Consider the following 26,161-nt stretch of genomic DNA (forward strand, 5'->3'; position numbering starts at 1 on the left):
GTGATGGGCCTAACATTGGTTATATAAATGATGCTGTATCAGGATAAATTATTTAGCAACCCTTATGGGAAAAAGAGATTGAGCTAGATCTATCTGTGCATATATTGAATGATCTCCAAGCCACAGTAGGTTTAAAAAGCAAGATGCAAAATGGTGGCTATATGTATCCTTTTTTCTGTTTAAAATGCACATGACTGGGGCCATAAAGAGTACAGTGAAATGAAAACCAAAGGGGGACCACTTCTCACAGAGGTGTAAGGGAGTGGAGAACAGCTGAGAAAAGGTGACTGAGAAAAGGACATGGAAAACTGCCTACACCACCTCTGATCTGGGATCTTAGCACACATGCACGTGTCCTGGGACATTGGGACCAGAGACCATGTTGCAGAAAAAGTTTACAGGTAGGGAGATATAAGCCCAGACAGGTGAAGCAATTTTCCCAAGATCACATTCATCTGCAACAGCTTCTCAAGTTTCTTGGCTCCCAGGTAAGTGTTGCTTCAGTTCATTCATTCATCCACTCAGTCCTCACTCATTCATTCACAAATATCCATTGAACATTAACTATGCACCAGGCACTGGGCCAGCCACAGGGTTCACAGTGGTAAACATGAGTAGACATGGTCCTACTCACAGAGTTAGAGGCAAAGACAGATACTAGGCAAGAAATCATATAAATTAAAAATATTTTTGAAGAGTATGAGAAAGTAAATATTAAGGGTGCAATTAGAAAACATAATGGGAGATCTACTTTCCATGTGAGGGAAAGTAGAGACCTGAACAACAAGTAGACTGGTCTGTTAAGGACTCAGGAGAAAACTCCAGACAGAAGAAACAGCTTGTGCAAAGGCCCTACAAAGGAAATGTAGAAAGCAAACCAATTTTGGCTACAGTGTGCTGAACAAGAAGGAGAACGGTATCTTAAAGTGCCCCAGCAGTAAGCAGGGGCCAGATGGCATAGGCCTTGCATGCCACATATTTGCTTTGCTCCTGACTCATGTCCATGGCCAAACAGATGGGGAGGGAGAGTATGCATACGTTATCATTTAAGAGTTTTTTTACTCAGCCAATATTTTTATGATGGGTGAGCTCCATTCCAATGAATGAGGTTAATATTTAAGACTCTGACTGCGGTAGAGAGCCTCTGAGGTTTAATAAAGCAGAGGTGATAATAGAGCCTAGCTTTAAGTCAGATTAGGTAATTAGGTTAGGATTAAGTCAGGTTGAACTAGGTTAGAGTAAGTTAGGCCATTCTAGCTGCTCAGTAGAGGACAGGATGTTGGGGCAAGAATGGAACTCCTTGTTGGAGGTCTTTGCAAGTTGTCTAGATGGGAAGGGAGGGAGGCTGTGGATTGGGAAGCTGGCTCAGAAGAGGGCAACCAGTGGAGAACCAAGTGGAATGGTAATAGACTTAGCTGTGGGTGATGTGAGAAAGAAAGGTGTTAAGGACAGCACACAGGGTTCTACTTGAGCACCCGAGTAGCTAGGAGTGCCACATCTGCTAAGGGACCCCCACCTTCATTTGCACAAACATAAGCTTCTGCCAAATTGGCCAAGATCTGATCTGGGCTTAGCTGGCATCCCTGCCACAGCCCCTGTCTTTCATTTGAATGGATTCAGGGGTCAGGCTTCAGACATCTTTGTCCAATTGCTCTTAGTTAAACAACAACAACAACAACAAAACAGAAAATCATTATGCTTCCCCAGAATTACCCTCCCAGGGCAACCAAAATGTTTCACTGCAAAGCAGATGAAGAGAATAAGGAATACTATCAGTCTTACTCAAGGAATAAACACTTTACAAGCTCTGGCCCTCTGGACCCAAGGTGTTCATTTATGCATTGCTAATGGAAGGGCCTTCAGGACTGAACAATTTGCTGTTAATCTTGGGGGTGAAAATCACCTCTCTCTAGTATTGCACACATATCTGGACAGTCCCTTGCAAGAATCTTACAGTGTGAGCAGAACAGGCCACTCTGTGAATGTGTGGGGTGTTTAAAATCAATGCCCTCCTCTGTGGGAAAAGCTGCCTGGCACATTTTATGCTGTCATTCTACATTTAGGACATGCCTTATCCTGAAATAACCCCGGAATATCAGAGAACAAAGGGTCATATCCACCTTCAATGCTGATTTACACAAGAAAACTGAGGACTGACACAATATCAATACCTTAAGTCAGAGACTCAGTGTCAGGGGCAGAGTTTTGCCCTGAACCCTGGAGCCCACTTGACCCCCTTCAGCTCTGAAGCATAAGCCACACCTGACTCACACAAGGGAGGGCCCTCTGGGTGGTGGGAACAGGTCCCTGGGAACTGACCATACATTTGCTAGGTCCATCTCTGCTAGTGGAGTCAGCCTCACACAGAGGCCATATTTGTTTTGCTTCTTAGTGTTATTCTGAAAGGCAGAGGAATAAAAAGGTGATAGTCTACGAGGATTAGGAACTCAGCCCCTGTTGAGCACCTGGGAGGATTCAGGACACTGTCTCCAACTCACTTTTCTAGTTCCATTTCCTGCTGCCTCCATAGGTGTCCTGTGGCCTCATCACTTTCCTGCACCCCCCTCACACAGGCAATTCTACTTCTAGGCCTTGGAGGCACCCCTTCTGAAATGCCCACCCTGACTCACTCTTGTGCATCACATCCTGTCTCCTGTCCTGCAAGGGCCATCTCAAATCCTTCCCCCTGACAGAAGCCATTTAGGACCCTACCATTCAGGGGCAGTATTTTCCTCCTGTAAGCTGCTTGCTGGCTGTCCTCAGGATCTACTTCCTGTTGATTGGCAGGATTCGTACTCTGGCTCTGGAAGGCAGGCCCTGTTTTAAGTATCTTCGCTCAACTCATACTTCAATTCTATTGAAAGAGACAAAACTTTATGATTCTGACATCTCGGACAGGACACTGGAGTCTTAGAAGGTCTGTATTCATTACCCCTCTGGGCTCAGTGTTCCCCCTCAAATTATTCTTCCCTCCTCAGCTACATATCAAATGAGACTTCATGGCTAATGAATCTCCAAAATGGAAGTAAACTGGAAGACCATCAAGGAACCACACTTAAAGCAAAAATTCTACCACAGCAATGTTGCTCAAACTTGAATGTGGACAGGAGTCACCTGAAGATCTTGCTGAAATGCAGGTTCTGATTCAGTAGGGTCAGAGTGGGATCCCAGAGTCTCCACGTCTCACTGGCTGCCAGAGGAAGGCCATGCTGCTGATTTCCATGTTACCCTCACCTGATAAGGTTCTACAGCACTCTGGAGCCATGACTGACAGGAAGAGCTGCTACTGCTTAAGTGCTTAGTGCTCTGGTGCATGCTTCATCTCATACAATTCCATACTATCCCTGTGCAGTAGGTGTTACTGCTACCTTATTTCATAGATAAATGGCATAGAGGTTAAGGTCACACAGCTAGCAAGTGGTAGAGCCAGGAGTGGACAAGCATGTTTGATTCCAATGACCCTCTTCTAACCATTTTTTCCCCTACAACTAACCATCTAATAAGGGAAGTTCACATCACTACTGGGAGGGGAGCAAAACTGAGGTTGAGGCTGGATTTCTTTACTCTGCCACATACATAATTTGCAGAGACATGGAATTATGTGGTTGTCTTCCAGAGAGTCAAGTCCTAAGAACCTGAAGGCATCAGGATGCTGTCCCACTTCTAGGCCACCAGGAAATCCTGGTAAATGTTGATTGAGAGACTGTCCTTCCCCGACCACAGACTCCAGCTGGCATAGAGGTAGCATTCTCACCACCGTCCTGGGGCTTGACAGCTACCTAGCTTAGCTGTCAGGGTTTCTGAGACTGGGCAGTGAGCAGCAGAGGATAAGGAAAGCCAAGGGCTGGTTCATGGGAAGGGGAGATCTCAGATGACAAGTTAGTGCCAAAAGCAATGCTAGGAAGAGACTGTACTGGCCACACATTTCCCCTGGGCCCACTTGAGCCATAGGTCATGGCAGAAAAAAGCTCAGGTCTGGCACTAGGAAGCAACTGGAAACAAGAAGCACACAGCTTTGAGCTGTTTGACCTCTAGCTGGGTAAGCTAGACTCAGAATCCTCTATCCTCTCCCGAGGAGGATGTAAAGAGACCACAAAGTCTCAGGGTGCCAACAGAGTCCTATGTGCCTTCTGCTCCTGCCTGCACAGAGAAGGAAAGTTGGGCTGGCAGCAGCTGAGGAGTAAGAGATGTTTCCCTGATCTCAGTGTATCAAAAAGACTTTTCTCCAGCTGTACCTACCTGTACCTGGGTTACTCCTCTTTTGACAACATCCTCATCTCCCATGGGTAAAATTTGAAACTTCCCAAGGCAAGGAGACTTATGGTGTCTCCTGACCTGCCCCCTCTGCCCCATGCCCTCCCTCCTCTCCTTACACCTTGCCCAGCAGATTGTCCCAGCACCCTGCATGGGCTATCAGCAGCAGGCCCACAAGCAAGCATTAAACAAGGATGTGTATGGTTCAGCACTCAGTGAACAGCCTCATGGACTCCTGGGAATGCTTCTCTGTGCCACCACTTACCCAGGTAGTGGGAGTTGGGTGATAGTTTAGACACCACGTTACCTATCAATGTGCCATTTCAACCCAAGGACTGTTATTAGAATGAGGAGAGTCAGAGAGGGGTATGGAAAATGTGGACAACCTCCTCAGTGCCTTGAATGGGTCTCTCAATGTCAAATTGGGTGGTCCTGCCTTAGAGGTGTACTCTTGGCTGGCTCAGGAAGTGGGTCCAAAGCACCATGCTTCTCAGATCAAACTGCAAGGTTTAACCGCTGCCGAAACTCATCTAGGTGGAGCCAGGTCCTCGGCCAGTTCCCTGTCTGGTTCCTGAGGGGCTATAGGTGTTCTCGTTGGAGGGCCAGTGTGAGAAAGGGGGTTTGGCAGAACAGCTGCCTTTGAGCAGCATGGCTGAGATTGCAAATGTAAGTATCCAATTCTGAAACTCTCAAAGGTATTGCACTGGGGTTCGTTTTGCTTTATTTCCTTTTATTTTGTTTGAGCAGCAGTTACAAGGAGAAACAGGTTCACTGGGTAAGCAACAAAATCAATATTCGTGCAGACGTAGTTTTGCCTCTGCTGCGATCCATTTAAACCAATTAGTCCCCTTGTGATTGTGACTCATTTCTAACAAAAAATGTAATTGCACTGACATCACATATTGTCTTGAGAGTGAGGCTTAGGGATAGCCTACATGTGCTGGCCTGGGGCATGAGAAATACCTCGGAGTAAATCTGAGCCCACCAACTTAATGCCTTGTTCTCGATGGTGCGGGCACAGTGAGTGGGCACAGAAAGAGGGCACAGAGGTCACAGAGGCAGCTGTCCTGTGTGTGCAGATCAGAGCCAGCAGACACCTTCTACCTCAGGTGCCCTCAGCCCACTCCTTCCTGCCCTTCCCTGGCCCATGCAGAGGTACAGGAAGGAATGCTCCCAGGTGGTACAGCTCAGAGGCCAACCTCAGGAAGGGCAAACCCAGCCTTCCTTCTCTCTTGCTTCCAGGTTCACTGTTGCCATGGACACCAGACACCTCTGAGTTCCACATTTTATCTGGAGTCCAGCCGGTGAACACCTTGGTTTAGTCAAATCCACTCACTCCCCTGGGCCCACCGAGTGTGAAAATATACAAGCTGGATCTCTTTAGCCAAATGGCTCAGGGGTGTCCTTGCTGTATTCACAGGATGGTCTGAAGGCTCTTGCTCAAATACTGGTGTGCGGTGGCAGCCTACAGTTCTGTAGAAGCCTATGTGCTCCTTCCTTCCTTCCTTCCTTCCTTCCTTCCTTCCTTCCTTCCTTCCTTCCTTCCTTCCTTCCTTCCGCTCTCTCCCTCTCTCTCTTTCTTTCTCTCTCTCTCTCTTTCTGGAAGAGACCTAATTTTGAACTTGTGTCACATACAGCCATGGCAGTGCCCAGGCAAATGGGCCACTGGGAGAGGTGAGTATAAGTCCAGGGGGTGCACAGGGTTCAGACCAGCAGTGGGCCTGAAGAAAGGGCTGAGGGATGACAAGAACAGATGACACTGTTGGGACTTCCACAGCCCACATGGAACTTGATGAAGCTGCTGAAACAGGGCCCTGTCCTCAGTTTTGATTGCTTCTTCCCTTCATAAAACCCCTTAGACCTTGTCATCACCAAGTGCTCCCCAACCTCTTGCCCTCTAATATCTCCTACCCCTCACACAGACCAAAACGCTCTGGTGTGCCCTGGCCAGTGTGGCTCAATTCATTGGAGCATCATCCCATAGCCAAAGGATTGTGTGTTTGATTGATCTCCATTCTGGGCACAAACAAGAGGTAACCAATCAACTGATGCTTCTCTCTCTCATCACTGCTTCTCTCTGCCCCTGCCTCTTACTCTAAAAGCAAGGGGGAAAATGTTCTCAGGTGAGAATTAATTGCATGAAAAAAGGCTCTGGTTCTTGCTTTCCCCTGCCCTGACCTCTTCTTCCTGTAAATCACTTGCCCAGACTCATCACTGACACCTGATGTTTTCTGAATGTTAGAACCCACCTCTGCTTCATTCTCATTTCAGCCAGGAGGTGCTCTGGACCTAGGCCTAAACAGCTCTCCAACACCTCCTTCTGGACCACCATTCCTCCTTCTCAGATCTGGGGACTCAAGCTGCCAGGCTTCCATCTTTGCAACTGCCCTTGTTGCTGAGACTTCCAAATTGGCATCAGGATTTTGGCATTCCAGCTTTGCTCTTAGCCCCTGCTCCAATGCCCCCACCACTTCAGCATTTACTTCACTCCCTCACCTGCTGCCTCAGGCCCCATGGGGAGTCACTAAGCAGGGGGATGGCCCATATCCAGCCTAGTCCCCAAGGGGGCATCATTTAGACAAAATGAAGACATTCTATTCAGGGTCTTTCTTTGGGGTCTGGAATGGTCCCCACAGGGCAGCACTTCTTGCTCTCCAGGCTTCTCTCCATCTCCCAGGTGACACGCTCAGGGAAATCTAGTCTGAAGGCTCTGAGTTCTCAGAGGCTATGCAGGTGTCAGGCCAAGGCAGCAGTGTCTTCAGTCCACTGTGGGCTCTAGAGATGGGTGATAAAGATGCTGTGCAGGCAGGCCTGTTCAGTCACCTTCATGAGGGTGACCAGCTACCCCCTTTTACCAGAGACTAGGGGGTGTCTGAGGACACAGGACTTTCTGTTGCTAAAACTGCAGTAGTCCTGGGCAAACAGGGATGGTTGGTCTCTCTAACTCTCATTGACAGCTGATGAACCTGCTTCCAAAATCACTGAGCACCGATCGCATATATGTCCCTGCACATGCACTGTGGTCATATAGTCTCCACCTCCCATCTGTGACTCTAAAGCCAGCCCCTCCACCTGGGTGGCAGAGGCTTCATCTGTCAAGGACACTACTTCTGAAGCCCCCTCCCTACCTGCAGTTTCAATTTTTCTGTCTTTACTGGATCATTCCTGTACATACAAGTATACTGTGATTTCTCCCATCTTAGCAACAAACAAACAAAAACTCTTTAATCATACGCCCCCCAGCTACTGCCCTCATTTTCTACTCTCCTTTTCATTAAAACTCTGTAGACTAAACCTGCCATCTCCTATTCCTCTTCTTCCATTCTCTTATTTTTAAAATCTTTTATACTTTTTATTGTGAAGCATTTCAAAGATATCCCAAAATAGAGAGACTGGCATAGTGAACCCTTCTCTTCCCATTACTCGGTTTGCCAAGGTCACATAGAATCACATCCAGATGTTACCCAATCTCTCTTGCATCCATCTGGGCAGATGTGTGCACTGCCACCCCAAAAGTACTCTTGCCTGAGTCACCGATGACCTCCAGTGACCTTCATGTTGCACCCATGTCCACTTTAGGTTTCATCTCATCGGACCTCTCTATGCCACACGGTAGCAGCTTGCTCCCTCCCTTGGAACCCCTCGTTTGTTTTCCACTTGATGTCCAAGACACAAGTCTGCCATGGTTTTCTTGCTTCCTGGCTCCCCACACTTGGCTAGTATCCTCTCGGGGTCCCTCCTCATTCGCTGATCTCACCCAGACTCCTGGCTTCATGAAAGGGAAACACCCACATTTATATTGCCAGCCAGGACATCTCCTGTGAACTTGACATTTCCACATGGATTCTTAAAAATGTATTTTTTTTAGAGATAGGAGGAAGGAGGGAGAGAAACATTAATGTGTAGTTGCCTCTTGCACGCCCCTCACTAGGGACCTGGTCCACAACCCAGGCATGTGCCCTGACTGGGAATCAAACCAGTGACCCTTTGGTTCACAGGTCGGTGCTCAATCCACTAAGCCATGCCAACCAGGGCACCACATGGATTATTAATAAGCATCTAAAACTAATATGAAGTCAGAATAATATTACCTCACCCTCAACCTCTGCCCAAACCCTGTCTCTCCCAGCCTTCCACCTTCCTAATGCCTCAGGTGGAAAATGTTCTGCACTTTTTCTGGCCCTACCTGGAATCTAGTTCCTTCAATGGCCCCACAGGCCCTGTGTGGTCAGGCCCCAGCCCTTCTCTGACCCAACCCTTGCTGCTCTGTCTGTTCCTATCTCACAACTGTGCCCAGACAAGCCAGGTGGGTGCTGTACCACCGCTCCCTCAGCCTGGGATAACCTTCCCCAGGAAGCCAGCTGCCTTGACCCTTTGCTTCCTTAGTCTTTGCTCAAATGTCACCTTTTTCTGAACCCTTCTGGATGCTCTTATAAAATTGAGAAGTCAGCCTTTCCATTCCCTGCCTCATTTTGCTCCATAGTTCTTAACTCCATGTTGACATATTGACTTCTTTCTTTCTCGATTTCTATTGTCTCTCACTGTCTGCTGCACCCTCAATGCCTAGGACAGTGTCTGGCACACTCAGCCTATGTGCTTACCTGAAATGAACGGCTACACAGGCAACAGTGTTTGCCTCCTACGAGGGGCAACTGCTTTGGAGCTCCCTCCTTTTCACAAAGGCTTTGAGATCTCTCTCCCTATCCCTCTCTCACCCATAAAAACAACCCCATCTCACTGGCCCCTGGAAGGGTGGAAAGGATGTAGTGAACAGAGCAGAATACTAGAAGAGGGATGGCTATAACCCACCCATCACACTCTGCAAACTGCCTGAGGGCAGGAGATAGCCACACTGAGTGCTGCACTTAGTCTCTTCAGGACTGAGGCCTGAGGCAGCCTGCGGAGTGCTAGTGGGGTCATTGGAGCTACACTATTGATGTGTAAGGGCTTCTGAAAAGATTCTTCTGGCTCTTTCTACCAGACTCAAGAAAAAAAAAAAACAGCCGGACAGATTTTAAAAAAAACTCCCTAAATGGGAGAGGTTCTCTGTAGGTATAGACAGACCCTGAAAAATTATTAGAGGGGAATAGACTTCCTTTCTGAAAGGACTGACCGTGCTAACACTCTGTTAATGCTCTACTTCCTGGTCCATGTCCTTTTTGTCACTTCCTGTCTTGCAAACTGTACCTCTAATAAGAAACAGCCATTGGTTACTGAGTGCCCACCAAGGTGTGGCTCCCACGGAGCTTCAGCCCAAACACTGCCTCATCCCCTCCCATTGTTTAAAGGCAGGACACCCAGTATCTGGGAGTCGAAGCCTAGGGAAGAGGCCTGGATTTGGAACAGAACAAGGCTACCTGTTTGATGTTCCCTGGGCAGGTTAACTGGGACGTGCTAGTTTCAGTGTTTCTCCTGTAACACAGGGAGAGCAAGCGCTCTCTGAAACTGGAGCCGTCCTCCCTGCAGCCAGTATGTGCTTCTATCTCCTGATGCCTTCGGGGTCTGTGAAATAGCACAAAGGACTGGAGCCACAACTCTGTGTGTGTGTGTGTGTGTGTGTGTGTGTGTGTGTGTGTAAAATGAGTTCCATTGATTGAACTGTTTGGTGTTTCAGGGTGACCACCTACCTACAAGGAGGAGGGGTTAGGGCAGAAACCACTGCAGTTCGTAAACCCGAGTAAGAGTTGCTATGCTCTGTTGAAAGATCCACGTGCATAGCTCTGTTCTTGGGGTCATGGGAGTATGGCAGCCAGCTACCAGAGAGGCCCTTAATGATCCTCAGCACCTGATATTCACACCCTCATGTAGTCTCCTGTCATTCTGAATAGGGATGACTTGTATAATCAATAGACTACTGTGAAAATGATGCTCATAAATGACACTGTGGCTTTTGTCTTTCTCTTTCTCGGATTGCCCACTCTGAGGAGGCCCCAACACCATACTGTGAAGACACTTGAGTAGTCACAGGAAGAAATGAAGGCCCCTGCCCACAGCCAGCACCATGTGAGAGAACCATCTCGGAAGCAGGTCCCCCAGCCCTGGCCCCATTCAGAGGCAATGTGGCCCCTGCTTACACCTTCACTACGGTCTTGTGAGAGACCCTAAGCCAGAAACACCTAGCTCAGCAGCTCCCAGATTCCTGAACTGCAAAAACTATTCAGGTTAATAAATGTTTATTACCACTTTAAAATGCTACATTTTAGAGTGATGGTTTCATGGTGATAGATAATTATCACAAAGTGGATGGCATGGGGGCCAGCCGGCCCAAGTGTGAGGGGACAGAGGTATGACTAGGACTGTGCCTTTCAGTGGTTCGCTGGACAGCCCGACTTCTCCTCTGCAGCCACTGGTCCTGATTTGATTCTGTAACACTTGTTTAGCCACAAATGCCACCTGTATCCTCAATAAACTTTATTTAGACACAAAGAGACACAACAGAAAATACATACATAGATACAGATATTTTTTCTATAGGATGAGCAAACATCACAAAGGGAATTTAAAAAGTAGGTGCATGGAATGTAAGAAAATATTGCAGAGTTCCTTGTTCACTCACACTTAAAACAGACACGTTTCAGAGGAAGACAGGGATGTGCCATCCCCACACAGAGTTCACAGTTGTTCTATAACAGTACACAGGTGTTGGGAGGTAATCAAAGGAGTTAGAGAGCCAGTTACTCTTGACATGACAGAATGCTCACAACGCTAGCAGGACTCTGTTGAAACAAAAGACAGAATGGAGGATTCTAGCCCCCCTGCACAGATGCTCTGCAAGCTGTCAGCTAGGTCACAAAGCGGCTCAGCAGAAATGCTACGTTATTTCAGCTTGTGGCTCGAAGGTCTGTGTACCCCTTTGTGTCCACATCAGAGAGAGTTTACACAGACACATGTAGGATGCTGAAACTCTCGACATGCTTGCTGGCTTCAATACCCACAGTAAAAAGCATTGACATCAGTTTATAAAATGTGGCTTAAAAAAAAAGGAATAATAGCCAAGAAGACAAGGAACACGTTGCAAAGGCTGCCATGTCCACTGGCAGTGTTTCCACCACGCCGCCAGCCTGCGGCCCCTCCCACAGGGAGCCGGTGGCTTGTGTCCTCTCCACTCTGTGGGCGGAGCAGGGTGCATGTCTCTTGGAAGTCTATTATTGCCCTCTACAGTCATGCTTGTGACCTCCTGGCCACTCCCATCAGAGCCATGCATTCACCAGCACAAGCCGCAACTGAACCACCCCATTTATTCCTGTCCCAGGCAAGCCTCTGGCCTCCACACCATCTTCACGTTCAGATGGGGGTTTCCCTAGGTAACCTCTGTATGTTAGTAAAAAATGGTTTCCACTGTACCCTTCGTGTGTCCTCTTCCTAATGTGACAAATCCAGATGAGATGAAGTTATGGAGATCAGCTCCTCCACTTCGGTAAGCATCCTTCCCATAATGTCCTGCAAGAAGACGGGGCAGAATTACCTGGCGCATCCATGACACCACAAGAAGACAAAGGTTGCAGCTCCAGCTCACCTGACCACAGCGCTGAACTTAACTCAGATCAGCAGTTAAGTCAGAAGGTAGAAGCAGTTAAGAGAAGATATGTGCATATAATTTTCTAAATTTATATACATGTATAATATATATTATACAGCTATATAATATATATTTTATAAATATATATAAAGTATATATTTACCATATAAATATTTATATACTAACATATATTATATAAATATATAAATATATTTAGATATATATTACCGTGCAACAAAGTGAATATATGTGTGTGTGTGTACACATGCACACACTATACAACAAAGAAAGCTCTGGGAGGTTATGTTGAAAGCAGAGGGAATGGAAAGGGAGACACATGGTGTGACTTTGGCATTTCTGACTGAGCATATTGAACACCAGTCTACCTGCCCTATCATCCTCTCCTCTGCCTCAGCTTCCTTCATTCCCTTTCTTGCCTCTTTCATTAGTTTTCTTTCTTTCTGACATACAGAGGTAGGGTCTGGTCAGAACTGCTCTACATATGTGTATGTTTATGAATCATACCACGTCCTACAGAACTGGAGCTGCGAGCCAGGGGAAACTCCTTGTCATCTGATGCCAAGTGGAATAATGGTTAGAGAACATTAGAAAAAGATTTCTGTGCTCTCTTGTCTGGAATATCTGCAATAAGATCTGATCCCTTAGCAGTCTAATGTACCCATCTACCTGGGGGGTGGTGCAGGAAAATACAGTGCAGGTTGGAACCCAGGAAGAAGACATTCAAAGAGAAAGAGAGTTAATGTTCTGCCTCTGACATTTGTAATAGGATTTCACAATATGCTTGAAATACTGACATTGTCGAGAAAGAAAGAACACCAAACACCCTCCCAGGGTATGTGCATATGAAAATGGGCAGAAGCCATGTTTCTGTAATACTCCCACAAGAGCATATTAAACTGTACTTAAAATTACAACAATGTGCAGAATGAATGAATATGTAATGTTAACTTAAAAAGTGTCCAGAAAATGCTATAGTAAATATCATCATAATTCTATAAAAAATTCACATCAGGCAAAAACATTAAAGGAAAACACACCCGACACTGACAACTGTCTTTGAATAGCTGGAACACAAATCTTTTTTCTTCCCTCCTTTCAACTTTTCTCTATTTCCCATTTTTCCTATTATGAATATGTAATTTTCATAATATAAACAAGTAAGATAAATTTCTAATGGAAAACATGTGATAAATGGAAAGGAAACCTATATCTCATTTTTTCTTAGCAGGGCACCCTGTGCTGTAGTAGGTCTCAAACTTGAGTGCATGTTGGAATTATCTGGAAGCTTTTAAAAACACAGCTGTCTAGATACCACTCCAAGATTTCAACTCAGTGTGTCAGAGTCTGGGCTTAAGGAAATGCATTTTCAAGAAGGTCTCTAGGCATCACAAGCAGGAAGAACCATTGCCCTAGAGTAAAGGGAGACACAATCTAAGTTTAGTTTATTCACATGGATTTAATGACCATTTGCTGGGACATTGGATGCCCAGAATCAACCAACATATCAGTTTCAAATTCCATGGTTCTCCCTCTTCCCCTCTTCTCCCAGATCAGTGGTTTTCAAATCTGAGTATGCATCAGAAAAGCCAGGGGGCATATTAAAACAGACTTCCAGCCCTGCTCCCAGAGATCTGGGTCAGTCCACTTGGGATGCAGCTCAAGATTCTACAATTCTATCAAGTCTCCTGGGATGCTGACACTGCTAGGTCCAGAGACCAAACTGAGCACCAGGTCCTGGCACAACAGGAACATAAGAAAATGCTACCACTGCTTCCTTCAGACCCTCCACTCTAGAGTAAATACCTCATTCCTTGGGGCACACAGCTTTCTGTAAGGACTCTCCTGCCATAAAATACTGTGTTACAACCCACAATATCATAGAACAGAAAGAATTACTGAAGCTGAGCTAAGAGGCTTCTGCCCATACCCCAAGCCACATCACAGCTCTGGAAACCAGACTCTAGTACTTGGAAAAATTCGTCCTCATCAGGGGTGAAAAAGAGAGGAAACAAGCTGTGGGGAGAGGTGCACTAACAGTCCCAGGAGGAGGGGTACCCTTGTCCTGTGATGCCACTGCTTTCTCCCCACCCCACCTCCTGACAATGGAAGAGTCAGAAAGGAAGTAACAGTTCAGAGCCCTCTTAAATTTGGATCTCATTAATTCATAACCTGACACATCCTGCAGAATTTGGGCTGGTTTATTTTTGTGCTTCTTATAAATAAAATTTTTGATAAACAAATCAATACTGAGGAAGACAGAACATAAAACAGTGTCTGTGCTACTTACAATTATTCTTATCTGTCAGCTGAAACAAGGTCCCGCAGGACTAAGCATTATCCTGCTGCTCTGGGGCCATGACATTCGAAAGGAAACCAAAACTTCCTGACCACCTATTACATGCCAGGCAAAGGGGCAGGGCTCCTGAAAACACAAACTTAATTTTTTTGCATAATAATTGTGAACACTTTGTAGCATGATACAATTTACAAAGATCTTCTACATATACTATTTACTTAACATTTGAAACACTACTGCTCAGTCAGTTGTCTATTATTATTTATTCTCCCATTTTATTGATGAAAAAACTGAGGCCAACGTCTATAATCTTTCTACAACTTTCACTCTAGCAGGCTCACCCTGTGATCTGAATGAGTGCATTTGCAGCCCGGGGACTTCAACCAGGACCCGTGGGAAATACTAAGCCAGAAGTCCACTTAGTAATGAACAAGTTTGTAGACGTTGGAGCTCGGAAGTGTTAGCTTCAAGTACCGAGGTTTTGAATTGGGGAAAAGAAATGATATATTGAGGGGTGGGGACCAAGAGCATTTTATGGAACTAAAGAATTTATGGTCAAATCAGTTTGGAAAACACTGAGTTAAATGAAATGAAAAGTAAACACAAAAACCCAGTCTAGGACCTGCCAATGAGCATCCTACTCTCCCGGGAGTCTTCATACTATTCAAATTCACTTCTTGAGACATTTTTAGAGAAGGCACCAAGGCAGTTTCAGCTTCTGCTTGATCTGTGATCCTCACACTTGACCGTATCAGACCCACCTAGGTGGCACACGGATTGCCAGCCCAGGAATTCCTCATTTAGAAGGTCCAAGTTGAACACTGGTCATTTGCATCTCCACAGTCCCCAGGTGATGCTGATGATAACCACAGGTCCAAAGACCACACTTCATTAATACTGTGTCAGAAAACTATGGATAGGCCACTCTTCTGCTGAATAGAGCCAATGCCAGGAGGTCAAGGTCTAGAATGATTTACATTTTCTGTACCCTCCAAAGGAACCACTGATTTAGCCTGAACAAGGGCAGCATGAAGAGAAGTATGGTTAGTAAAAGTGAAGCTCTGCACAGATGGATGGTCAGAAGACAGAGGGAGCCAATGCCTCCTCTTTTTTGCCTTGGTGATGCACAAAGTTCATCAGCTAATGGTATAAATGGATACCATGTAATTCTTTAGCCACATCACAGTATACTCTGCCATTCACTGCCTGGAAGCAAGTAGCCCCAGTATGCCCTTCTGCCTGTCATTGAGGCAGGAAGCCAAAGGAATGCCAACGGTGCCTGAATTGCATTTCCAAAGACGCAGCCACATATCCAGCAGAGCTCCAGGCATAAATAAGCTAGAGCTCTGTGAGCACCTGTTCAGAGCATGAGTATGCCCAGGTCATTATACTGACAAACACCCGGCCTCTGACCCAGCCTCTGACCAGGAACAAGGTTGGTTTTGGAGTGTGCCTGCCACTGCCTGAGCCTAACTGTGTGCAGCAGTACCTAGACACCTTCTCAGCCTCCAGTACTGCTGCTGCCCTCCCACAATCACCATCATCTGAGTCACTGGACCTTGGTCCCAGACAGGAGACAGGGTAGAACTACAGAGGAGTCCGAGACTGGGTGCCTGGAGCCATGCACTGCTGGAGGCTCTGAGCAGGAAGCAGCCCTGAGTGACTGAGGGAAAGTTTCTGTGCAAAAGAGATTTGCTGCAAGAAACAGAAGACAAAGAATGAGGTAATATCTGAATGGTGATCTCAGTTGATTTAAGAGAATTTTGCATCTGTGAGATTAGATCAATAGCCACAGGAGAGAAACAAACTGATCAGGACAGTTTACCTGAATATGGACAACAGAGTGGATGCTGAATGAAATTAGTGAAGAAAATTCCAATGAGAGAGAGATACTGGCTACTCAGTGGGCAAGACCAAGGCAGAAACAATGGGAGAAAAGAGGACACAGAGGATAACTCTAGAAGCTACTCTTTCAAATAGTATTCTCAGAAGAGAGACAAAAGGGATAATTTTGAAGCATAATTACAATTCATATATTTTTTCTGATGGAAGACTTTAGTCTTTAGATAAAAATATAATCAAGTTATCAGCCCTGGCTGGTGTAGCTCAGGGGATTGAGCACAGGCCTATGAACCAAAAGATTGTGGTTCGATTCCCAGTCAGGGCACATGCCTGGGTTGTGGGCCAGTTCCCAGCAGTGGATTCATGAGAGGCAATCATACATTGATATTTCTCTCCCTCTCTCCTTCCCTTCTCTTCCTTTCCCTTCCCTTCTAAAGATAAATAAATAAAATTTTAAAATGTATATATATAATCAAGTTATCGGACTTTGATTAAAAGGGATTAATATCTAAAAATACTCTAGTGGAATGCTACTAAAAATAAATTTAAAAAGCCATCTTGATAAAACACTGAACCCACAGAAAGTGAAGCAGCCATTTAAGGAGTTTGTTAAATCGAAGCAGGACAGTGTACTGGCTGAAGGACACACAGCCTGGAGCCTGGCCGACGAGATTCAAAACTTTGTATGCATCTGTTTCTTCAAATGGAAAAGGGAAACAATAATAATACACTTTTCATAAGCTGTTGAAAAAGTTTAAATGAACTAATATATATAAGGCATTTAGAGCAATACTACTCAATGATACTTAAGGGTTTGCTAATATTTTTGAGTAGAGATTTTTTTTACTCCATTCCTCTAAAGCTCACTGAAAATAATTAAAAGAAGGAATGATAGAAAAACTCTCTTTGAAAAGAAAAAAACAGACTTTTATTTAATAGAGGTAGAACAATTTGGAAAAATATACACACACATGCAAATACAGAAAAGTACAAAAATCAATTCAAGGAAAGCTAGAGACCTAAATATGAAAAATAAAACTTTAACCCTGTTACAAAAGAATACTGGAAAAACATTAATGATCTCAAAGCTAGGGAAGGTTTTTAAACAAGAATGAAAAGGTATGGGCTAGAGCAGAAACAACTGAAAAATGTTAAGACTGTGCTATGTTAAAAGCAATCATAAAACTACAAGTCAAGCACTAGAAATATGCATTTACATTAATATCCAGGACTCATAGATAACTTTGAATTAATGAAAAAGTAAAACAACCCAATAGAAAAATTAGGCAGAAGAGATAATAGGCAAGTCACAGAAGAGAGAAAACTCAAAGGGCCAAGACCCATAAAGTGATGTTCAATCTCACAAGTATCAGGGCAAGTCAAGTCAAAACCACAACAGCTATCATTTCCCTCCCAGTGAATTGGTGAGCACAGAAATGCCTGAGACTATCATCGTGGATAAGCAGGAACGAGAACTCTTGCACACTTCTGGTGGGTGTGTAAATTGGTACATATGCTTTGGAAAGTATTTTGGCAATGGCTAATATAGCTGAAGACAGATATATCTTAAAACCAGCTATTCTACCTTTAGGTATATGCCCCTGATGAATCCTCACATAAGTGCATAATGAAATATGCACAAACATGTATATATTCAATAATATTTGTACTAAAGACAAACCGGGAACAGAGCCCATATTCCTACCAGAGCAAAGTGATGAATAGTAGTATACTCACACAATGTAGTCCTTTATGATGGTGCAAACGAGAATGAGCCAGAGCTCTCAGTATCAACACAGTGATTCACAGTTAGTGCTGAGTACACTAAGTAAGCCAAAGAAAAACAGGGTGGCACCACGTAGAGACAGTTTTAAAAAAACATGCACCACAACACTGTGCTATTGAAGGATATGTGCACATGCAGTGTTATACGAGTACAAGGAAGTTAGGGAAGTGATAAATCCTGATTTCAGGAAAACAGATACGTCTGGAGATAGGAGGGAGTGCACTGAGGAAGGGCACATAAGGTGTTTCTGTGTTTTATTTCCTATGCTGGATAGTTGGGGAGATGTTTGACTGTTAAAGGATTCTTTATTTGATTTTGTTTAATGACAGAGAGCTGAGGAGATTAGATAGATAGATAGATAGATAGATAGATAGATAGATAGATAGATAGATAGATAGATAGATAGATAGATAATAGATAGATGATAGATAGAAGATAGATGATAGATACATAGTAGATGATAGATGATAGATGAATAGATAGGTGCTGGATGGATAAATAGATGATAGATTGATAGGATTGATAGGTCATTACTTAGCTAGTTAGTTTTTGGTTAAGTAGCTGTTACCCAGGGATTTTATGTACTGCCAAATTATCCTTTAATAATAAAGAAAACAAAAAGTATCAATTTTTTTAAGACCTCGGAGACCAAAGTACTTCACAAGTCTTCACTGAGGGAAAGGAAAAGCTACCTGATGATATTTGCCAAATAAGAAGCAAAACCATAGAATTTCTAAAATCACGGATGCATTTTTATAATCTTCAAGCAGTATACAAACCCCCTCACTTATTAAGAAAATACTGATAAATTATGGGACACATTTTTAACATGGAACAAATTGTCTTTAGTACAGAAATAAGGGTAAATGATACTAAAGCTGCCTTGGGATATTTGGTATGCAAACAGACCAATAAAAGTATATGATTGTGATGAAATAAAACCAAAAGTAGCTTCTGTGATGGGGAACAACTCTCCATCTTTCCAGCCTGCTTGAAATGCAGAGCAAGCACCTAGAACGGACGTGGAGCTGGGCTCTGAGAGGCTGGCAGGGAGCTCGGGTGGCTCAGGTGTGCTATGCACTCACTCACTGCTGAGCTTCATATGGAAAAACACACCACCAACAAAAATCAAAACACATGTTAAGCCCTAAGACAATACTTTCAATCATGTGAAAAAGAAGTTTTCCCTTTGTTTATAAAAAAACTCAATAATAATTATAATACACCAGAAAAATGCACAAGGAATATGAACAGGTAATTGTCCCCTGAAAAAAAGAAAAACAATTTAAAGGCCATTGGAGACATAAAAATATGATTAACCTCAATTCATAATTAAGGAAATGCTAATCAAAATATGAACCTTTTAAAAAAATCTCATTGGTTTGGCCAAATTTACCCATTTGGTTATTCCCAATGCCCAGGACATGGGCTCTCTCATGGCTGCTGGTGTGAGGTGTAAATTCCTGGCACTTTTCACTTTACATCTCATTGCCAGTTGACCCTACATACATGCTCTCATGTTTTCCCATACTACATGGACCAGGCTAGACAGTACAGCATGGATCATAACAGTTTCTGTCATTGGGGCTGGGGTGTTAAGTACACTGGAATCCATGTGATTGAATATTAGGCAGCTGTTAAAAAGAATGAGGCAGAGCTATACGTGCTGATATGGAAAAATCTCCAAGATATAGAAAGTTAAAAAAAAAGCAAGGTATAGAGTAATGTTTCAGTATGATCCCTTTTATTTATATAAATAAGAATAAAAATAATGTAGACAACAATATGTAAAAACCCATTGACAGTTTATACAAACAATATTTTTTTCTGGAAATAATCATGTATACAAAGTACTAAAACTTCCTTTCTTTTGGGGGAAGGGTCTGGAATGAAGGAAGAGAGGTATTTACCTTTGAGTTTCATTATTTTCTTTACATGATAAATTATTATTATTTTACTACTCTTCACTGAGCTTTCTAAACATGTGTATGTGTTATTTTAAGTTTTGTACTATTTACAGAGCTCATCTAGAATTAGGGAGTGGGATCACATGCTACTCTTTGATTTCCTCTTTGTGTTTCTTTGTATGACAAAACTCTAACAAATGTTATTTTATAAGAAGAAGTATGGAAGCCAGGATGTGAGCAGGGCACTTTTCCTTGGGTAAATGACAAGGCATTCATCATGTGCAGACACTAATACTCGCCTGGTGAGAGGGTGGTTGGGATTAAATAAGATCCTGTTCTAAATCATTTACTCCACAGCAATAAGCCACAATACATGGGAGATGCTGTTCACACCAAGGCTATGGTCTTTCCTCTTCCCATGCAGGGAACTCCCTGGGGGCTTTGCTATCCGTCCTGACAGCTCTTCCCTGGGAAACCACAAGGCTCCTTCCCAGTCCTTAGAGCCCACACCATGCCTCCACAAAGCAAAAGGGGCTGGGGGCCAGGAGGCCTACATTCCTCTGTGCTGTCACTCTTTGCTGAGTGAATAAGGCAGCTCTGAGTTTCCTCCACCAAGGTAAACTGGGTGAGGGCCAGGTCTAATTGCAGATGGCACTGACAGTGATGACTATTTATTAGTTTAAAAATCTCCAGAGAGTAGCTACTTGGAATGCTTTATTTTATGTCACAATTGTAGTGCTTTCTCTCATGAGCCCATGGTGGCTATTTCCTCCACAGCCTATGGAATGAGCAGAGCCCTTGGTAAATACTTTGGGTAACCCCACCAGTCTGCCCTCTGGCATCCTCCCCCTGCTGACTCTGCAGCCAGAGACCCAGAGACTGTCACCAGGTGGGCTGCACACCTGGTGAAGACCACATGTCCACAGCTGTGAGGGCTCAGGGTTAACAATCCCATTTTGCCAGGATATTTTGGGAGCCACCTTGCCCCACACTCTCATTTGACAAAGCAGGAAACACAAACCCAGAGAGGGTGAATAGAGGTTTTCTCATGGCCAGAAAGATAGTTATGGAAACCAAACCCCAACTCTCGACTCTCAAAATGGTGCTTTCCATTGTTCTGCTCTAGAAAAGCAGGAGTGCTCAGCAGACACAGAAGAATGAGCATCACAAGCCAGGCAGGTGGAGGGCAGGACTTGGAATGCAGTTTGATGATCCCTGCACTGGGGCGGATCCTCCAGAAAGTCATTCATTAGCCAACCCCCTTCAATTTCAATTAGCATCCCCCCCGAACCATCAGCTTTGTTGATTTTGATTTAAGAAAGCTGATACTTTGTGTTTGAAACCAAAACAAACCAACAAATGAAAACATAAATAGGTACTCTACAGATGTCTCCAGCTGTAGCCAAGGACAAGCTCTAGGCCAACCTTATCCACTGCAACAGGGAAGCTCTGCTGTGGTCTCTTGTATATTATACAGGCTTTTGGGTAATATTTTCTTTAAATGTTAACTTTTTAAAAAATCCTCACCCATGAATATGTTTATTGATTTTAGAGAGAGAGGAAGGAGAGAGAGAAACATCTGTCAGTTGCCTCCCACATGCTCCCTGACTAGGGTTTGAACCCACAACCTAGATATGTGCCATGACGAGGGATAGAACCCACAACACTCTGGTGCTTGCAGATGACACTCCAACTAACTGAGCCACTAGGCCAGGGCTGGATAAGATTTTTTTGGAAGTATTTTTAAAAGATTTTGTTTATTTATTTTTAGAGAATGGGGAAGGAAGGGAAGGAGGGAGAGAAACATCAATGGGTGGTTGCCTCTTGCACACCCTCTGCTGAGGACCTGGCTGGCAACTCAGGTATGTGCCCTAACTGGGAATCAAACTGGCGACCCTTTGGTTCACGGGCTGGTATTCAATCCATTAAGCCACATGAGCCAGGGTAAGATTGTTCTTTTAAAGAAAGCTTTACATGGCTCAAAATTAAAGTATTGAAACCACACCTCTGGTGCACTCTAATTGTTGATCAATGAGAGTGAGAAAGAATTGCTTTAAGCTACAGAGGTTAAAGCAATGGTGGTGGCTTTAACCTACAGAGATTTTATGAAGACTATACCCTTCCTGTCCCCCTACTGCTGAGAGGGAATCAGAGAATGTTACAACTGAAAGAGTGTTCAAGGTCATCTTTTCCAGACTAAGTATTTACAGATGAAGAAACCAAGGCTGGGAAGGAAAAACACAGTCCAAGGTCATGGAGGTACTTACCTCTGGCTGTGACTAACCCTTCCTGGGTCAGACAGAGCCCTCTCTGGTGTACCACCTGGCCCATGGCCTCCTCTGTGCTGAGGCAAACAGTGCAGAGGTTGACTTCTATTTCAGGGGGCTCCTGCGCACCATTTCTTTTCTTCTCAGATGTACTGGCTGTAATTCCCTTAGAAAGGCACCCAGAGTCTAACCAAATTCCAGTCTCTGGGATCACCATTTCTGCTCTGTTTCATTCCTGACAGCAGAACCCTGGCCAAGAGGCATCCTGAAGAAGGCCTGGGTAGGTGAGGCAAAGGAGGCAGGTGCTCTCCGCAGGGAGGGAGACTCCTTCCCTGCCCCAAACACCCTTGAGAATAGGACAGACCTCAGAGGTCAGTTAGAAATCTGAGAATTGGTCAAATCCCCTCTTGTCACCTGCAGACTTAGAGTGGTGTGGCCCATGGAGCAACTAAGATCTGTTTTCCTCTGTTTCTTTCCTCTTCTCACATTCTGCACACAAAGCACCTCCTATGAGTGCATCTACATGAGTTGGGGGCAATGGAATGATGCTGAAAAACTCTAGCGATGTATACAATATGGTGGGTGCCTTTCCAGGGAGACATTAGCAGTGAATTCCTTATTACCTAGAGGTAAATATTTGAGACAAATATTAATACTGTCTCCACTTTGCAGGTGACTAAACAGTCTCACAGAGGGTAAATAGTTATACAAAGTCACAGAGTGGCCAACCCATGATTTAGGACAGGACCTAAATTCTCGCACTCTGTATACTGGGGTGCTCCTTTCATTCTCCCATGCTCCTTGCAAAGCCGTGCTTCCAGCAGCTACTCAAGCAACCCCACCTTTTCCCAAACACCTAGGGGATACCCTTCTGGCTAAGACAGAGCACAATAAAAAATTAGAGAGGGGCGATTTTTAGGGGCTATAACTATTTTGAGACTTTATCTCCCAAAGGGAGGACAATTTAATTTGTGGACTATCACATATTGTATCTCTGAGAAGTTATCAATGAGAGAAGGTTCATAATCAAATTTGGGCCTCTTTACATTGATTTGGGTTAAGTATTTGTTGTCACAGTGAATAAGGTGGTGTGACAAATCTGAGATGAGAATATAATATAAAGGGAGTGAAATTGAGCAGAAGGTGTCATGCAGCCTTAGAATTGACTGAGTAAATGGCACATGTGACTCTGTCCAGATGTTTCTTCCTGGGAGCAAAGCAAGACTGCCCATTCTCAGTCCCAGGAAAATACCCAAGGAAGCCACAAGGCAGGATGGGGAGAAGGGGGCAGCAACCTCAATGGGTGCATGACATACTCTGATCAGCATCCAGTCTCCTCTCTTGCAAGTTGTGGGGGAGGGGCAGCTACATTCCTGTTAAGAGAACAGAAAGCAGCAGGGGAACCTATATAAGAAAGCATTCACTTGAACTTGCCCCAGCATAGTCTGCTCTTGGGAGTAAGCTCCTGCTATGTTCTTTATCCTCAAATCCACCATCCCTGGGGCAGAGGCATGGATGCATCTGATAGGCGAGATGTTAAATAGGCCTCCAGTTCCCCACATTCCTCTGTTGGTATGGTGACTTTATTAGTGCACACCATGACCCAGGCTCTTGGTCCACTCCCAAGGGAAGTCTGTGTGCTTCTTTAGCCCTCTCCGGCTGACGGCGCACCCCTATCAGCAGCACTGCCAGGCCCTGCCTGCCCCCTCCCCCCATCCCCCACTCTGGGACACTTGGCCATTTTCATTTAGTGAGTGGGTGGGAGGCAGAGCATGAGTGGCTTCAAGACTGCTCAGCTAAGTGCTTTCCCTGCAGACCCTGCTTCTCCCATGTGGGTTCCCAAGGCTGGATTAGGAATGTGGAGTAGCAGGGCCTTCATTTGACCTTTGTGAATTGCATCATAGGATGCTTTGACCCCCACTTAGTTTGGTCAGAGTGAGGCATCCACAGGAGAGAGGGGGGGCTGGAGAGTGCAGCTGTACCCTGGCCCCCTCCGCAGATGGGCTGTAGGAGTTTCTCTCCACACAGCACCCCCTTCTTATTCCTGTCCTTGCTTCCTCCCCTTGTCCCTTCAGCCCTGCAGTGGAATGGCATGCCATGGTCACTAGCCTAAGAAACTACACTATCTCTTAGGTTCTTTAAGCCCTACTTACTTCTTCTTAATAATAGCTTTGTTAAACTCTTCTTAAATCACCCCCCTTTAAGGGTACCATCTGTTTTTTGCCCAGACTCTGATAAATCACCCATCTCCATCCCGAGTCTTCCTTCCCTCACTTATTCAGTTGACATTCCCTGGTCCATCTTCGTAATTGTCCTTGGCCTCCATTTCACTCACTGTTCTCAAACCCTAACTTCTTCATTTGAAAAGGAGACTTATACCACTTAATGAGGGTTTTTTGATAATCAAATTAATACTTTTAAAGTGTTGAAGATCTCGAGTAGGTACACTAAATAATAAATGGTAGGTACTGCCATTCAAGGCCTGAGCAGGTGAGCCTGGCCAGGCAAAACCATGCACAAAATCACAACATATAAGGAAAAGGTCTACACTCTGGAGTCAAACTGACCACTTGGGGTCTATCTCAGCTCCATTTCTTCTTAGCTGTGTGATTTAGGAGAAATTGCTGAACCTCTCACTTTACTCACCAACAAAATGGGGAATATAGTATAACCTGACTCAGTGGGTGATTGCAAAGATGTACATAAAGAGTTTAGAACAATGCCTGGAATATGTTAAGCACTGTATGTTTGCTATTATCATTGTCACTGCCCAAGAACCCTTAGAATTAATGACCAAAATTCTTTGATAGCCTCTCGACCCTTTGGTAATTCTGCTCTCCTTCCCTGGAATGTTTGCTCTTCCACTTTTCAAATGTCTTTATGGCTTCCCCTGGCTCCTGGAACCTCCAGCACCTCCTGCTCTTCAGCTGCTTTCTGTGCCTCAGACTCCACGGAGAAACTGAAGCAGTAAGAAGTGAAAACTCTCCTTTATGGGGAATGCACATCCACCCTCTCTGTGGGCACCGCTAGTGAAGGGAGCAAAATGCCCTTGTTCCTGTTTGACACTAACATCCATCCCCTTTCTTCTCCTCAAGGACTTAGCTCCTGAAGTTAACATTTCAACTTGTATGGCCTCTCCATCTCCAAATGCAACACTGGCTCTTGAGCCCTGTCCCCATCATGGGCACTGCCCTACTTCTCTGCCGCCCGGCACAGCAGTTATCTAAAGAGTCAATAACAGTAAGTAGCCTTCTTCACCTCACACTTTGTTCTCAGTTCTTTCCTGTCTGACTTGTTTATTCATTTTCTCACTCTCTTGTTCTTGTCAGCATCAGCCATTGTCTTAATGGATCAAAGGTCCATCTTAATTCAGTATGACCTCATCTTAACTTGACTGCATCTGAAAAAATCCTATTTCCAAATAAGGTCACACTCACAGGTACAGGAATTAGGACTTCAGCGTATCTTTTTAGAGGATACAATTCAACCTATAATAATGGTCAAAAGAGAACTTTATTTATACAGCCCCAAAAGTGCCTCTAGTCTTCCTTGTCATCACTTAACCAATCCCAGAGTCTTGCTACCTAAGTACTAAACAAAAAATCTGTCTCATATCACCCCCTCTTCTCCATTTTTCCTGCCACCTCCTCATCAAAGCAACCATCCCTTCCCACCTACAGCAGTAGGACCAACTTTCCTACTTACTCTTTATCTACTACCATCTGTTCTATACATAGCATAATTAAAAGTAATTTTCTAAAAATAGACATCAGATTATGCTATGCCTCTTCTTAAAATCTTTCAAGGCTTCTAATGCACTCAAATTGAAAATGTAAAGCCACCTGCAAGATGCTCCATGCCATGGCACCGCAGGGTCTCAGGCTCACGCCACTTGCCCTGGATTCTTTCTGTTCTTCAGGATGCCCAGCTCATGCCCGTCTTACAGGCTTTGCACTTGCAGTTCCCGCTACCTGGAGTACTCTGCCCTCCAATCTGTGCAAGCATAGATCCTTCCTAATTATTTAGGTCTTATTGCCAATGTTAACTCCTAGGAGAGATCTTCACTAATCCCCCCATCTTCTGTAGGCCCCCAGCATTCTCTATCACAGTATTTTACTTTCATCATGTGCAAAAAACATTATATAAAACTAACTTATTCACCTATTTGACTGCTGTTTATTCCCTGTTACACCCCAGAGTTCACATGCCACAAGAAGGAAAACCCAGTGTCTAAAACAGTGCTGGACACCTAGATTGTACCTACTGGAC

General features: G+C 44.5%; 1 protein-coding gene across 1 annotated transcript in view; it reads right to left on the bottom strand.

Annotated features, from left to right (window-relative positions):
* Positions 1 to 26,161, bottom strand: part of SHISA6 (shisa family member 6) — a 279,526-nt gene that overhangs the window by 132,640 nt on the left and 120,725 nt on the right. Inside the window, exon 3 of the mRNA XM_037143347.2 lies at positions 11,599 to 11,694. Within this exon, the coding sequence (XP_036999242.2) occupies positions 11,599 to 11,694 (96 nt within the window). The remainder of the gene's footprint in view (positions 1 to 11,598; positions 11,695 to 26,161) is intronic.

This window comes from Artibeus jamaicensis, unplaced genomic scaffold (genome assembly GCF_021234435.1).
Source record: "Artibeus jamaicensis isolate MK-2021 breed Jamaican fruit bat unplaced genomic scaffold, CSHL_Jam_final contig_781, whole genome shotgun sequence".
Lineage (NCBI taxonomy): Eukaryota > Metazoa > Chordata > Mammalia > Chiroptera > Phyllostomidae > Artibeus > Artibeus jamaicensis.